The sequence below is a fragment of the Pezoporus flaviventris genome, unplaced genomic scaffold (assembly GCF_033815535.1).
Source record: "Pezoporus flaviventris isolate CSIRO_AGI_PZ_B2104156 unplaced genomic scaffold, CSIRO_AGI_Pfla_v1 ptg000031l, whole genome shotgun sequence".
Lineage (NCBI taxonomy): Eukaryota > Metazoa > Chordata > Aves > Psittaciformes > Psittacidae > Pezoporus > Pezoporus flaviventris.
In genome coordinates, this window is record NW_026892579.1 from 67,403,759 (window position 1) to 67,420,103 (window position 16,345).

The 16,345-nt window shown below is 46.6% G+C and overlaps 2 protein-coding genes across 19 annotated transcripts in view; one reads left to right on the forward strand and one right to left on the reverse strand.

Annotated features, from left to right (window-relative positions):
- The window catches only part of CCDC88A (coiled-coil domain containing 88A), an 82,033-nt gene extending 75,276 nt beyond the window's left edge, over positions 1-6,757 (forward strand). For 14 of the 18 annotated variants that reach the window (XM_061461676.1, XM_061461678.1, XM_061461679.1 and 11 more), the window contains one exon: positions 435-1,847. In XM_061461676.1, coding sequence (XP_061317660.1) covers positions 435-1,451 — 1,017 coding nt within the window. In that variant the 3' untranslated portion in view covers positions 1,452-1,847. Of the gene's footprint in view, positions 1-434; positions 1,848-5,062; positions 5,163-5,705 lie in introns of those variants that run through there. The other 4 variants (XM_061461690.1, XM_061461692.1, XM_061461694.1 and 1 more) reach the window with 1 other exon arrangement.
- A 4,197-nt stretch (positions 6,758-10,954) lies between these two features.
- Positions 10,955-12,489, reverse strand: LOC133273341 (prolyl-tRNA synthetase associated domain-containing protein 1-like). The gene is made up of 2 exons (XM_061461662.1): positions 12,348-12,489; positions 10,955-11,674 (listed from the first exon to the last, which is right to left on the reverse strand). The coding sequence occupies exons 1-2, from the start codon at positions 12,432-12,434 to the stop codon at positions 11,237-11,239; spliced, it is 525 nt and encodes a 174-aa protein (XP_061317646.1). The 5' UTR covers positions 12,435-12,489; the 3' UTR covers positions 10,955-11,236.
- Positions 12,490-16,345: the final 3,856 nt, after the last annotated feature.

Consider the following 16,345-nt stretch of genomic DNA (forward strand, 5'->3'; position numbering starts at 1 on the left):
CAGATGGAGGCACTGTGGGTGCCCCAAAGTTCTGTGCTTTCTGTTGCTGTGGGAGGTTTTTGCCTTTGTTATGTGAGTGATGAAGGAATTTGAGCTTTCAGCTCCGGATGATCAGTGTCAGTTGCAATGAGTCCACATGAAATGGTTTGGGAAGTATCAGTGTGTGATGGCACAGGGCAAGTGAGTGAGAAGATGGAGTTTTGAGCATATGATTTGCTGAGTTAATCAGTGTTAGAGAAGCTAACTCCAGATATTTGTGCTCTGTCTGGTTTTCAGAGTACTTGTAGGCTGTACAGAAGACTCAGTCATGTGTACCATAAACACGTAATGCTACTTTTAGATCTGAGAAGTTGAAGTACTTTTAGTTGTTCTCCATTTATGTCCACAAAGGTGAGAATTCCAGTGCATAAATTCCTGTTTCACCCTTGTGACAGATGAAATCAGCAAGCGAAGAGAATCTGTTAGATGAAGTGATGAGGAGTTTATCCGAGTCCTCGGAGCTGGCAGGGAAGGAGAAGCTGAGGAAGCAGCCGTCTGCCGGTTGTGGCATCGTGAGATCACTGAGTGTCAAAGCCACCATTGACTTCTCAGATGGACGATCCCTAAAGGCAGAGCAGCTGGTGAGGCCGAGCCTTCGGAAAAGCGACGATCCCACCGTCGCCAGCTCTCCGGTGAAGTTGACAGGAGGCACCCAAGGGAAGGCCAAATCCGTGAAGGAAAAGCTCCAGGGGAGCGTTTCCCAGCGCCAAGCCCGCGATTGCAATCCCTACGCCACCTTACCTCGTGCCAGCAGCGTCATCTCCACTGCAGAAGGCACCACCCGAAGGACAAGCATTCATGACTTCTTGTCTAAGGACAGTAGGCAGCCTGTATCAGTGGATCCAGCGCCAGCCACCGCCGACAGGAGCGTTCCATCGGCCTCTAGTGAGTACTCAGCACACCAGTTACCCTCTCCTTTTGTTCACTGTGTGGCTTACAGAGTAGATTGTTTTGCACAGAGCGATGCAGCTACTGCAGTTAAACCCCGTGCTGTGGGATGTCACTCTGATGTTCCTAAGGCTTCCAGGATGGAAAGGTCAAATTTTCGGGAGAGAACTTTGCTAAGCTCAAGTGTGTTTAATGATAAATCCTCTGGTAACGACAGCACAGGGTCGCTCACTGTGGCTCAGCCATTTGTATCCCTTAACACTGAATTAGTCAGTAATATAAGTGGGTTGCCTCACAGGCCTACTTCCAAACCAACTGAGCAGGCAAATCTGTCACCATTTAGATCAGTGCCCAAGAATCCAGAACAGCCTCCTGCTCCCCAGGAGCCTGCTCGCAGTGACCCACGGTCAGCTCTGAGTGGTGAACTTGTTCCTACCCCGTGTGTGAACACCAGTGAGGCTGAATCCCCACTGCTGGTTTCTGAGGATAACAAAACTGTGTGGTACGAGTATGGCTGTGTATGATAAGGAAGTTGTATTATTAAATATATATATAGTCTCACACAACACATAGGTGTTCTGCTCAGTGTCCGCTGGACTTAAGAGATTTCACTCCAATGACAGAACAATCCCATGTTAGATCTGCAGGTGGCTGTTGGTAGAGCTCAGTTGTGTACTCCAGCATGTCTGAATGTGGAATTGTAACCTCACCAAAGTCTGCATGAACCATTAATTGCACTGTATATATTTTGCATGCCTTGAAAAGTCTTCATAATGCGAGCGGTTTTATTTGTCACGCATCACAGATACTTTGGTTTCTCCCTGTATGTTACTGAATGCATGTCAAACCAGGCGCATGCTGCACTGCCACAAGTGGCACCAAGAGCAATTCCAGTACAAACCCAGGACTTCTCAGACGTAACAGTAACACACTGAGGAGGTACTTGGAGTAAAAATACTCCCCCCTCTTGTTACGTAAATGAGATAGTAATGAAAAGAAGCGGTTAGAGAGATTCCAGTGTCTTACCCTTTTCATTGATGCCATGGCCTGGCATAAATGCACTTCGCATGAGGAGCAAGTTACAGCGCCATAATTCATTGCCTCCAGCTTGCACAATAAACATGAATTACTGCTCATAGTTATTAAATTACTTGCACATCAATAAATGGAAAGACCGTTCATTATCCTAATAAATCTTAGGAGGAGGAGATAAACACTTACATGATACACAGCACTTGCAATGAAAAAATGACCCTTTCCACCTCTTCCCTTTTGTATGCTTTGTCTCTCCACACCTGGTGTACAAATGTGGTGAAGTGTATGGTTTATTAGGAGTCAAATAACGGAGTTATAGGAGACGCCTTGTGATGTGTGGTAATAAAAACCTGTATTGATCATGGTGGAAGCTCATTTTTTCTTCTGAATAGAAGTAACACTAATACAAGAGAAAAGAAGATGTGTGACAGGGATAGCTGTTACATTAACACAGCTAAATAAAAGACACAATCACCGAGACATTGCTTGTAAAGTTATGTGAGTATAGGGGATGCTGAAGCGAGTAACTCATTAAATCCCAAATGACCAACTACAGAGAAATGCTGAAAAGGAATTGCTTCATGTGCCCTTGTGGCTGCAATGGCTTGAAACCTCTCTATGGTGAATATATAACAATATATATATAATGTTATAATATATATATATAACAGTTTAAAATGGTATCATACTTAAATTGTCATTTATGAGGCTTCAGATACGGCCTTTTTTGCCAGAGGCCCTAGTTACCAACAGTTATCATATCATAGGCGAACATTACGTATGCTATAAAGACCTGAATGCCAATGTATGTAGAGGAGAAGTACTTCAGATCTCCAATACTGGAAATAATGAAGGCCATATTCTGAGTTTTACATTTAAATCTCTTTTGCCAGAGGTTCTGTGGCACTCATGGTACTGCTGGAGCTTTAATTCTTGAGTCTTTCACTAGGGAGAGAGCAAATCCGCTGCTCTTTGAGGGAAAGCAGCAGACACACCCCATATCTTAGTCTAGAAAATCGCCATGTCAAACATGAGAGTTGTTAATAGAGCAGGGAGATAGCTCTCCCCAGAGCTCCAGCTCCATTCCAAGATGGGGAAAAGGAAGGAGGGCAGAAGTTTGGATGTTTCAGAACATTTTGTGCAGGATAAAATGACTGTTCCACAACGTGCAGCAGCCATCCTTCCCCATGGCTGCAGGCGTCCCTTGATACAGGGCTGATAAGTGTTGCTCAAGCGAGCTGGCAGTTACTGCTGAGCTCCCTCTAGAATTGTGTCGCTGTTAAAAACCCCAACCCCAAATCTGAAATACCATCTGCATTTCACAGGCAGCGGGAGCAGCGTGTGCTGCTCTCTGGCCCTGTCACTCGACTTCGTTTCTGTTCATCTCTCTCTGTGTTGGAATTAGCTCTGAGGTGAACAGTGCTGAAGCGACGTGAGCATAGCACATTTTGTGGGTTATTTAAGGCATTATAGAGCTCTCAGAGTACTTATTATACACTCACACTGTGCTGCCAGTATCTGTGTCATCTGCTTAACTGATTGCAAGCCTGTGTCTTGTAGTGAGGCTGCTTGTTAGGATAAGAACAAGGTTTGCAGCTCACGGTAGTATCTCCTCCTTAGATCAGCTGCTGTTGTCCGAGACATCGGATAAGCTTTAGTGCATGATACTACCTCGTTTGCCAGCTTTGTCCTGCTTAGGTCCTTAGACTGTCACAGCTACAAACCCCGCCAGCATTGTCTCCAGATATATTGCAAACCCTCCAGCACTGAACCCTGACTGTAGTCAGGAGCAGGCCTAAGGTCTAAAGAGAAGTTGTAGAGGTCACCCCAGTAGAGTGAAGGTAAAGCTGCTGTCCATGCACTGGATATGCTGTTTCCAGCCGCTGCCCATGCAGCACTGCAGTTTCAAGCATCTCATTTCTCTTCCTAGCACTGAGCTTTCCAAACAAACCAAACCTGGCAGTGCATATCTATGCCTTTTAATGCCTTTTAGCCTGTGTTTTACGTTACCCCACTGGGGGGAGGGAGCAGCATTAACACAGCTGCTCTCTTAAACCCAGAGGGCTTCAGAATAACTGTTAGTGCCTTGGAACATGAGTGCCTCGTATCCTCTATGGCAGTTCTAGTCTCACCTTGCCCAGGTCAAGGTGCCATTTTGCATGCTTTATAACCTTCTAATGACCTGCATTTCAGCTCTGAGGGTACCAGCTTTCTGTGCTCCTGGGTTTGCTCTGCAGTGTTCAGCACAGCAGCAGACGCACGCTGCTAGGGCTTTTAGTGTCTCTGAATGATAAATTATCAACATTTCTTTATTATATAGGAGAGAAAGCAAATGTTTTCTGTACAGAAGGGTTATTTTTCCTTCCTTTTTTATTCCTTAACGATAACATCATGGACGTCTCTTGTGGTCTGTGCTCAAACAGTGGGAGAAGCTGTGAGGTTCCTTTCAGACCAAACTGCTGCCACTCCTTAGCCATGCAGATGGTGCCCTTGCTCATTCCTTGGTCCCTGCTGCCTTTAAAACTAAAGAGTTTAGGGCTTTGCATGGTAATTACAAACACTAAATAGGTGGCTGCTGGCCAGAAGAGGCTGTGTTGTTCAGGCTCAGTGATGTGCTTGCTGTTAAGGTTTGCTCGATGCTTTGCTTGCAGTGTGTAGTAAATTGAGGTCCTGCATTTTGCACGTTCAAGCTGTTGCATGCAAAGTTAATTCTGTGTTTTGCAGAGCTGATGAACACAGATGAGTCCTTGCTCTGCTGGGTTCAGTCAGCCTGGGTTCCATTGGGTTGCGTTCATTTCCTTTTCATACAGGCATTTAGGGTTAGTGTACCTGAAAGGGAAGCGTATCTGATTGTGGCTTTGAGAACAGTACCTGGTTATTCTGACTGCTAGGATGAATTGTAACAAGTGTGGTTGAGCAGGCACTTCCAGTGAGTTTCTTCCATCCCTCTCCTCTGTCCTTTCCTCTACAAACAAACCAAGAAGATGTTAAAGTGTATCCTTTTGCTCTACTAATGAGTAGAATGTATTTTAATGCATGAGGGGTTTATTTTCATGTCCTGGTCAACACAATGAATAACGTGAAATGCTTTTCTCTGCAGATGTGGAAGCTATCCCAGAAAGCAGAAATTCAAAAAGCAGGTCTAGGGAGCAACAAAGCTCCTAATTCTATTACCCACTACCTGAGCTGTGGGCCAAGTGGTGAGTTTCCTGCCCAAAACGTAAATGAGATTAATTTCATTTACAACAAACTAACAGCATTACCTATGAGAACAAGTGCACATTGCATTAACCAGTTGTAAATGCTGCTTGCTTAACTGGCTTCTGTCTCGCTTACTGGTTAGGCCAGAGCAGGATGGTTTCCAGCAGTTGTTTTGCCTGTGTAGGAAAGGGACTATCATCCCATGAGCCTTCTGCCTGTAAAAATGACATACACTTTATTTGTCATATTTCTTGAGGAAGAAGGTTAAAGAAAGGAGTAATGTTGAAGTCAGTTCTTAGAAAGGGACTGATATGTCTAAAAGGACAGTTTAACGGAACAAAAAGTGTTCCGTAGCACAAGGAGACTGCCTTTGTACAAAGCTTGTCTTTGGCATCCTGTCCTCTTGACTCCATGAAACCCCCTTTGCTGCATGCTGTTAGTGCTGTTAGTTCTGTTAGTGACTTAACTCCTGTATTTTATCCTTCCCCACTTTTAAGCTTTTCTTGTGTTCTTTTCTCTTTCCGCCTTGCAACTGAACGCAGAGAGAAAAGTGTCCTTCAGTATCTCAGTATGAAGCCTTTATATCTGAAGTAACAAGACAGCGACTGTAGGAATCAGTAATAAGAATTAAGGGAAATTTTTTACCTTCTTCGTGACTAGAGCAGGCAAGAAATAAAAACCTACCTACCTTCCTCCTTCCTTCCTTGAATCAAGGAGCTCTACTGGAGTCTGCTGCCGGAAACTTGTAGATGGTCTTAGGAATTATTGCACATTGCACTGTTAAGATCTACTGAATAAAGGACAGTTCTCATCTCTCCCTAAGGACCAAGGATTTTAAGGTCTCAAGAATTTCCTCCAGGGGAAAAAAAAAAAGGAGAAATAAAAATACTTCTTTCCTCTTCTGTTTATGAATTTAGCCACTGATTTGCTTAAGCTTCTGCTAATAATTAGCCAAAAACCCCCCTAACAAGCAGTTTCTCTTCTGTACACCTAAACCGCTGTAGTATTTTGTTGGAATTGACTGTAAATACAGCTCCAAACCCCTCCCCGCTTACTGGCACTTCACTGCCTTACTGGGTTAGCGTAATCTGCATGAAATTGCTCTTTAAAACGTTTCTGCTGATTTTTGTTGCGTTCTGCAAGGGAAAAAACCATGTTTACAAACCTGACAGAGTTCAGTGACGAACACGTGGGAGCCATGGGATGATCGTATTGATACAGAGATGGTTTGTCAGTTGTGTTCTTCACATTCCCCCGCGTTACTCCGCGAGTGTATGTTCAGATGTTCCTGACGGGACCTTGTCGGGTATGATTTTTCTATGCCTTTTCTTTTACTACAAGGCTGTTCTCAACAAGTGGCATTGCCAGGATCAAACTGTCTTACGATGTGTGTGTACTGACTCCTTTTTTTCCACTTGTTTGTCCTTCGACATGAGCTGATGGTGGCTTTAGGAGGTCTCTTGATGGCAGAAAAAGGAAATGTAAATAATATCACCTGCATTTTACAATCGGTTCCCCTTAAGGTTATCTTTTACTAGCAAGATACATTTTGTTCATTATTGATTTACATTAAAGTCGACGAATGTTATTGATACATTCAGTGGTTGCATATATTTGTCGTCTTGAAAGCCCGTGGGGAGAGCTCACAGGATGTGTATGTGAGCTTACAAGCAGAGCCAAAATGAGTTTACTGTAGTTGTATTTGACTACAAACCCCATAAGCACACCCATGCTCCAGTTCTAACGGGTTAACTGTGTAACCTCCTCACATCCCATCCTCTGACAGGCATGCGGGTGACTTCACCTCCAGCTATCTCCACTCACCTAAGTGAAGGTAAGCTGATGTGTTTTCGCAGGGTTTAGCACTTATAGTGCTTCGGGCTGTCAAGGACAGTTGGAATGGAATTGTTTTCACTGGAGAGAAGATGCAGTTCAGCAAATTCAAAAGCCTCCTGGCACTTAATTCATTTTACTGAGATTTTGTCAAAAAGGGTAAAAAGAGGAAAGTTGGAGAAGCTTTAAAAGGAAATTCTCTTGGTTTTCTTCCTTAAAGCGACTTCCTTCTGAGCTACCTTTGATGATAAAATACCCTAAAAGATCCAGTTCTGCACAGAATGTTCTGGGTTTACAACAGAAATACTCGGTTCAGTCTGGGATTGTTTTCCCGGAGGGCTTAAACATTTTTAGTTGTTTTTCTTAAGAGAAAACGGGACCAATTGCACAGCTCCACACCCATAGAATGTCCATTCTTCCTCTGCAGACATTTCTGGTGTTCCATTAAAATCACTGGCTTATTGTGACCAGCTCACACTGGCATCCAGTTCTGGTCCCTCACTCTCAGTGCCAAGCTTTTCACTGGTTCCAGCAGGAGTGTGGGGTGTTTTGTGGACTATCCACACAGAGCTGCAATCCCAGGAGGATCTGAAGCCTGCAGTGCTCCTGGTGTCCGGCTCCACAGTGGCTGGCTGCTTTAGCTGGAATCTGGAGCTCAGTTCCCCACATTGTAACTGGTACAAGGATGTTTTGAGAGGGATTTGGGCATCCCAGGCCACACAGTAACAGCCACGCTGGTTGTATTCATGGGATCCAAGTAGTTGGGTGGGTTCAGGTAGATCCTCCAGGACCCACTGGGCAAGAGTGTATTGCCCTGTGTGGTAGGCATTTCTCTGTGAGCAGTACTGCTGGGCACACATAGCCTGCCCTCACCACGAGTGGCTGTGTTAGTTTTGGCCCACAGGCATCTCCTGATGGTTCATTTATTAGTTCAGCTCTTTTCTGTGTTCATTAAGTTGTCCCGGATCACCCACCACAACTTCCACACTTGCTTTCTGCATGTTGTTACACCTCCCTAAAGCATCAGTGCAATCACAGCCAGGGTTACAACTCCTCATTAACCAATAATGGGTGTTAGAAATGAACCCCCCATCCAGTAACCTACACAAAGTTTACTCATACAAGAGAATCAGCCAGAGCCTGGGGGCAGAATTCCCCCTGCACCCCAGTCCTGGCTCAGGCCTGTCTGTGCCAGTGGAAGTGGGTTTTTACTCACTTCACCTGCATCAGCACAGAGGCCACAGCGTGGGATTTGGGGTTGTGATTGCTGACTTAGCCAAGCCCAGCACCAGAGACGCGCTGGTGTTTGAGAGACCAGGATCTGCTTCTCGCAGTGCTTTGTTTTGCAGACGTCTTGGAGCAAGGGAGCTGTCAGGAAGCTCTCTATGCTCTGAGGAGTTCTAATTATTTTCTTTCTCCTTCTTAATCTTCCCAGTCTGTGCCCTTCAAATACAATAACCATGTAAATTTAATTAGGGAGCTGCTTCACGTGTTCTGAAACACCATCTCCCAGGGGAAGACCAGGGCGGCCGTTGGGCACTGTGTGTACAACAGGGGTACAGACACTGCTTCCCCCTCAAGCACTGCCAGATGTGTCACCGCTGGTTCCGGATCACAAACAGGTTGTAGTGCTGTACAATGTGTCAGTTTGATTTACTTTGCTGAGGGTCCGCAGAGGATTTGGTATCATTCCCAACACGTCTTGTGGCTATTCCCAAGACATGCTGCAGCCCCAGTGAAGCAGCTCATGTATGATTTGTGGAGTTAATGATGATGTGTGTGTAAATAATGCTTTGATATTAATAAAACTGCCTTAAAGGAATGTACCGAGGTGTGAAACAACATTCAAAAAGCTCTTATTTAAATCTGTAATTTCCTTTACATACTGATTTTTTAATTGTTTGCCACTGTAAACATTTATTAATGATGTTATTAAAATGCCAAACCAAATAATTCTTACTTTGTGTGTACATCTATACACACTCTCTCTGGAGACTGATGTTGCTGGAAGGATGCTGGTGTTCAGTTGTGGTCAGTGAGTTCTTCTCACTGCTGGCGCAGAATCTTTCCTGGACAGTGTTTGTGTTGTTTCTCTGTGTGTGGCTGCTCACTAGACACTATTTTCATATTATTTAAATAAAAAAGGCACTAATTTCAGAAGTAAATGCAAAAAGAAACCATTCTAGATTTGCCAAATGTAGCATTTAAAGCTTTGATTTTGCCTGGTTGTTACTTCTGCTGAGAGAAGTCTCAGAGCCTCTCCTGAGGACAAAGGTAGTTAAATTTTAGGCAGTACAGAGCTGGAGATCCATGAAGCACAGTAAAGTGCTGTGTGCACATGACTTTAAAACAACTTTTCACATTTAAAGCTTTCTGGGTATAAAAACCTTGACAAGTCAAATATCATTTGGGGTTTAAGCTATAAAGTATTCTGGGGTACCACAAAGAAACCTTAAAGGGAAGGGGACTGAGTGACAGACAGAGGGTAAAGTAAATTCTACTTTTAAAGACACATAAGACAGCATCCACATGTTCCTTTCAGTCCCTTAACAACACATATAAAACTACATGTATCTGGACATCATTCTAGTGGCTCTTCCTACAGCATCAACATTTTTAGGTCACCTCTTTCCCACTTGAGATGACTGCAGTGACAGATGGGGTTGGTTTGTGTCTTTGGAATGTGGAGGGGAGAATTTAAAAACAGAACATTTACGAGACAGCAGTTCAAGGGCATGGCTCTGAGAACAGGCTATCAGATCCTTTGGAGGATTTGAAGGACACAGTGGTAAGGCTGTTTGTGCAGTGACTTGCTTTGCCCTGGAAGATGCTTTTTCTTAATTGATCACTCGGTGGAATTTAAAGTTTCACTTTCTTAATAAGAAAAAATGTAGGAAAAAATGCGGCATCCTTTAGAGTGATGCAGTAGCAAATAGTCATCCAAGATCATGAGGTCTTTAATGGGGTTTTTCTTCATCCGTCTGTGTTCTGTTCTGTCTCCGGTTCGTTGGTGTTACTGCTTGTACACGACATTTTCGTTAGGCTGCGTTCAGAAGCCCTTTTCCTCATCATCTTTACGTTGTGTCCCTTGCTTTCACTGCTCCCCTCTCTCTGGGTTTTGGAAGGGTACCTGTTGCCACAGCACGTTTACTGGACTTCATGGAATTTCTTGCTGCTTCTGTCTTCAACACACATTCTGTTTGAAGGGGGTTTATTCATTTAGGCAAGAGAGGAGGAGAAGGAATTGAGAGATTGCGTGTTGAGTGTGTACTGGTCGTAGGGCAGCAGATGTTTCTCTGTACAAAGTATTACCTACTGAAAGCCAAATCAGCCTCCCCTCTATCTCTAGGGACGTGTGGATGTTTGTCAGTAGAAGGCAGTGTCCTTCTCCCGATGGGAGAAGCTCAAGTACAGCCCCTTGTTGTATCCTTCTCTCCACTTCTGTAGGTGCTGGTTAAAGTACACTGGAGCACAGACACAACAAAACCACACACAAACATTGGTACGGCTCCCGATTGTATTAACTTTCCTCCCAAGCATCACCAACACAGATCAGGAACCCACAGTAACGTTACTCCTTCGAGCTCATCCATTAGGGAGGCTGGTACTGGGGTTTGCATCCCAATTGCTGAGAAGCTCTAGAAATGAGAAAGGTGCATGTCTGTGCTCATGGGGCAAGCACAAGGTAACTTCCCAAGGGGGAGGATACTGTGAAAGTGAAAATGCAGGTAAAAACATAGACAATCAAATGTGGTTTTGGTAGTGTAGGCAAACTGTTTCTTTCTAGGTGAAAATAATTAAAAAGAAAGCAATGTGTAGTAGAGGATGAGTGGGTACAGGTACACAGCAGAGAAACCTCTGTCCTGTGTGTACTGACAAATACTGTGGAACTTTAATTTCTTAGATCCTAATGGTGTTTTAAGTTTAACCCTTCAGGGCCAGTACCACACATGGGAAGTTCCAGTTTTACCTGTTCTGTTAATAAAGACTGTAACATTATTTAAGTACCACCTTTTCTGGTTACTCAGTGATGGACTGCAAACATGTCTTGTCTTTTTAAGAATATTCTGTTCAACTTCTAATGATCCAAAGACAGAATTTTTTCTCACCAGATTATAAACTTACACAATTGAAAGAATAAAAAGGATTGAGCCTGGGTTTTCCAGTTTTATTTGTAATGAGACTTTTGCCAGTTTTTCTTTACAAAACCTATGCCTCGTCATAAAAAAGTGAACTTCATCTACTTTGTGTCCTCATCAAAATGTATGATGATGGGATCGTGCCCTGTCGATCTCACAAACCTCAAGAAGTCATCAGGGCTCAAACCCATGGTTGCACAGTTTGTCATTGGGTGGAAATACAGCTTCTCGTGGCCACCCTCCAGGAAGGCAGCGTCCAGCACCAGCCTCACCTCCCCCTGGTCACAGAAGAGCGCCAACGGTGTGGCACAGCCCTGGCCCACCTTCAGCTTTTCCAGCATGGAGTTTTCATCAGCAAACCTCAGGTTCCCACTTCCAAGGCCCAGTTTTCTCGCGAGGTCAGTTAAATTGATCTGCCTGTTGTGCAGGAGAGTCACCAGCCAGAAGCCTTTCTTCTTCTTGTCTTTAAGGAAAAGGTTTTTACTGTGACCTCCTTTCATGTGTTGGACATGAGGCATCATTTCTTCAACAGTGAACACCTGGAAAATGCCATCAGTGCAGTGTAAGACACTGTATCCTGTTAGACTTTTGGTTGTGTACTGGCAGTATCTTTTGTTAAATACTTAGAAAATGACTGAATGTTACACTCAGCCTAAAAACTGTACCCTTTTATGAAGGAGTTTTAACAGAACACAAATAAAATGTGACATACTTCTCCTGCTCACTTCCTGATTCATTTCCGTCTCGTATACAGCAAGAATTACACTTTAAAGATACAGACAGGCAGCGCAGACAGCATGGCTTTTCCAGGCAGACGGGGGTGACGTGGCATGCGTGCTTTTAAATGGGAGTGAGAAACACTTTGGAAAGCTTTAGATGCCCTCAACTTCTAAGTGAAGAAGTGGGTGAGCTGCAGCTCCTGAAACTGGAGGGGGAAAAGGGGATGTGGGCAACAGAAATGCAGAGAGGGATCAACCCAGCCCCCCCAAAAAACATTCTGCCAAGCCAATGGCTGCAAGTCCAGTAGGTCAGAAATTCCGTATCGATTCTTAATTATGCTGCCAAATCATCTACAGAGCATAAAGCTGCCCTGCAGCTCGCTCTGCCCTCTTTGTGTGTGTAACTGTATTCCCCTAATTAAGAAAGATGCGGAGGACGCCGAGAGAGGCGCGCTCGGAGGGGGCAGAGCAGCGGCCCTGACGCGGTCCCTACCTCGGGGTGCTCGGCGGTGACCGTGGCGATGCCCAAGTCCCGCAGCCGCTGCTCCAACGCCTCCCGCAGCTCCGGCGCCGCCGCCATCGCCGCCCCGCTCAGGCGGGGCCGGGCCGCGCTTCCGCCCCTTCCGCCGGGCAGCGCCCGCCTTCCGCGCTGTTAACGGGGCGGCGGCCTTCCCTGCCTCTCGCACGGGGATCGGGATCGGAGCCGGGTCCCTCGGCTTGCAGGAACCGGAGTTGGGTCCCTCGGCTTGCGCTCCGTTGCGGGGATCGGCGGCGGCGGTAAGCCCTCGGCAGCGCAGTCGGTCAGATGGGAAGTGCGGTCTGGGCCATCCGGTTGAAATGGAAGCAGGGCAGTTTGGAGCTGGTAAGACTGGATCAGAATGTGCGGTCTCCAGCTGTGGAGACACTCAAAACCCATGGGGACGTGATCCTGGTCAGTCTGGGATCCGACCTTGCTCAAGCCAGGGTTTGAGAGCATATCCAGAGGTGTATTCCCAACTCCACTGCTCTGTGATCCCACCACACAGGAGACCAGAATCTGTCTGTCCCTCCTGTCATACAGCTCCAGGAGCTTCGTGCCATCCCCCTTCGGCCCCTCCTGGCTGGAAAGCAGTTATCCATAACACTCTTCCATACATCTCCACATACCTCCCCTCCCATGCAGCTCAATACATTCCGTGTTTCCTAAGACATTCTGTGTCTTTGTCACACAGTGGCATTAGAACAATATGTTTGACACACACTAGGTCACTAGGTTTCCCCATCCAACATGAACTGTATTTGGTTCAAACACCGGTTTCAGAACAGGTATTCATTGTATATATACTCACCTGCCTGTGCTCACTGTAATTTCAGGTGCCAGCTTAGTTTTGCTGAAACGTTGCTGCTAAAGCAGGAAGTTTAGGAAAGAATCAAAGCTAGAAAAAAACAAAATAAACGCTAGCCAATGAGACACATTGAAAAGGAGAACTGCAGAATCATATGTTTGTGGTTTTTTAAAGGCAGCCAGTAAAAACGAAGAGCTGCCACTAAGGGACAAAGGGAAGCACTAATGGCCACAGTTAAGTGGAAACTATTTCTACAACCCAAACCATGGTCCTGACTTGTGACATTAGAAATTGTTTGTTTTCAGTTTGCCTGCAGGCGATCTGTAATGAAGCTTTAAATTAGAACAGCATGAATCTGTGGTTAAGAGACACGTGGATACAGTATGACCCACGCTAATTCTCAGAGCCTTAGAGTAGCACGCAAAGACTTTCAGGCAGCCCCCAGTGGAAGATCAACCCAAAAAGCAGATTTTCAGCAAGCTCTGGTGACTGTTTTGTCTGATAAATTTACCTTTTAAATAGAGTTTCCCAGGTGTATCCCAGGCTCATGTGAAGGACACACTGCCCTCAGGATGAGAGCTGGCAGCTCTGTGGGTCATAGAATCATAGATTAGTTAGGGTTGGAAAGGACCTTAAGATCATCCAGTTCCAACCCCCCTGCCATGGGCAGGGACACCTCACACTAAACCATCTCACCCAAGGCTCTGTCCAACCTGGCCTTGAACACCACCAGGGATGGAGCATTCACAACCTCCCTGGGCAACCCATTCCAGTGCCTCACCACCCTAACAGGAAAGAACTTCCTCCTTAGATCCAATCTAAACTTCCCCTGTTTAAGTTTGAACCCGTTACCCCTTGTCCTATCACTACAGTCCCTAATGAAGAGTCCCTCCCCAGCATCCCTATAGGCCCCTTCAGATACTGGAAGCTGCTCTGAGGTCTCCACACAGCTTCTCCAGGCTGAACAGCCCCAACCTTCTCAGCCCATCTTCATACAGGAGGTGCTCCAACCCCTGATCATCCTTGTGGCCTCCTCTGGACTTGTTCCAACAGTTCCATGTCCTTTTTATGTTGAGGACACCAGAACTGCACACAATGCTCCAAGTGAGGTCTCACCAGAGCAGAGCAGAGGGGCAGGATCACCTCCTTCGACCTGCTGGTCACGCTCCTTTGGATGCAGCCCAGGATACGGTTGCTTTCTGGGCTGTGAGCGCACACTGAAGCCGGCTCATGTTCATTTTCTCACTGACCAACACCCCCAAGTCCTTCTCCACAGGGCTGCTCTGAATCTCTTCTGTAAAAATCCATGTGCATGACCCATGTTTGAGTCCATGTGCTTGTGCGGTCTTTGTGCCCAATTCACGTCCCTGTGCAGGAACACAGACTGCACTGAACACCTTTGTACAACCTTTGGTGTTTAAGTCTGAGGGGTTTTTAACTGCTTTATTTTTTAGATGTTTTTTTCCCATTTTACCTTTGGAGAAACACTCGAGGGCCCTGTGCATTGTCAAGGTATCAGTCCCTGACAGATTCATCTGCAGGTGGTCTCTTTGAAATACAGAACAAGGTTTTTGGTCAATACCCTGCATCATAAATGAGCAAATACTCACCATAGTGAGATACTGAGGGCCGAACAACACGTAGATGCCACCTATTCTTGTGTGGAAAACCACCTATGTGAGCTACTGTCAGTCCCACATTAAGGGCAAAGTGTGTAAAATGAACAGCTCAAACATATATAAAGTTACGGTTATTACTCGTAACACACAATTTGCAACCACTTCATGGGAGATCATTGTTCAAGCAGTGCTGTCCCAAGGCTGAAGGTTGTTATAGAGGTAATTTGGGATTATCTCCGGGTTTTACAAACAACATTGATGGAATAATGGAATAGTAAGGATTTTACGAAAAAAACATTTACAGAGCTTCCTCTTAGGTATCTTTTTCCCCTAGTCTGTTAGGTGATATTATTTTAGAGATGCCAAATTAGAACTTTAAACACAATCAGCCATGTTAAAGCTTTGGAGGTGGCGTGGGAGGACACAGAACCGCAGACCGGTTTGTGTTGAAAGGACCTTAAAGCTCCTCCAGCTCCAACCCCCTACCAGAGGCAGGGACCCCTTCCACTAGAGCAGCTTGCTCCAAGCCCCTGTGTCCAACCTGCCCTTGAACACTGCCAGGGATGGGGCAGCCACAGCTTCTCTGGGCACCCTGTGCCAGCGCCTCAGTACCCTCACAGGGAAGAGCTTCTGCCTGAGAGCTCATCTCAGTCTCCCCTCTGTCAGGTTCAAGCCATTCCCCTTGGCCTGTCCCTACATCCCTTGTCCCAAGCCCCTCTCCAGCTTTCCTGCAGCCCCTTTAGGCACTGGAGCTGCTCTCAGGTCTCCCCTTCAAGAGCCTTCTCTTCTCCAGGCTGCCCCAGCCCAGCTCTCTCAGCCTGGCTCCAGAGCAGAGCTGCTCCAGTAGCTCTGTGGCCTCCTCTGGGCTTGCTCCATCAGCTCCACGTCCCTCTCCTGTTGTTGGACATTGCAAAGAAAAAATAACATCTCCCCCCAGGCAGAAGAACCCCAAATTTAAGCATGCGTGTGTGTATGTAAATACAGAGCCGCAGGACGCGGAAACACCTCAAACACCATCCAGCCTTCCCAACAACGCCACACTTCCCTCCGTCCTGTCAGGCGTTTTCCCGCCTTCCCTGAGGAGAGGCACCGCGCACCGGCAGTCGCCTCTGCGCATGCGCAAAAACCGTCGCGCCGCCGGGCGCCTGCGCAGTAGAGCGGCTGAGGCCGGCGTCCTGCAGTGGGGTGAGGAGGGGAGGGTGGTTCTGGGGGCTCCCCTGGCGGGATGGGGTGCGGGCTGGCCCCGGGGCCGGAGCCCAGGGGAAGGGGATGAGGGGGGCCGTGACTGCGGGGAAGGCTGCAGCTGCCGGGTCTGCGGTGCCGTCCCCCTGGCAGCGGGGTGAGGGTGTTGTGAGGCGGCTGCTCGCGCCTTGCCCTCAGGGTCTGAGGAGCCGGGTGGCTTCTGTGCAGTGCCAGCCAAACCGATGAGCGGAGCTGCTGTCGGACAGCGCCCGTCCCGGCACTGCTGACCCTGAGAGCCGGGAGTGGTTTCCTTGCTGTTAGCAACCTCCCGTGGGGTTCTGCTCCGTGAGCTTCTCCTGTCTCAT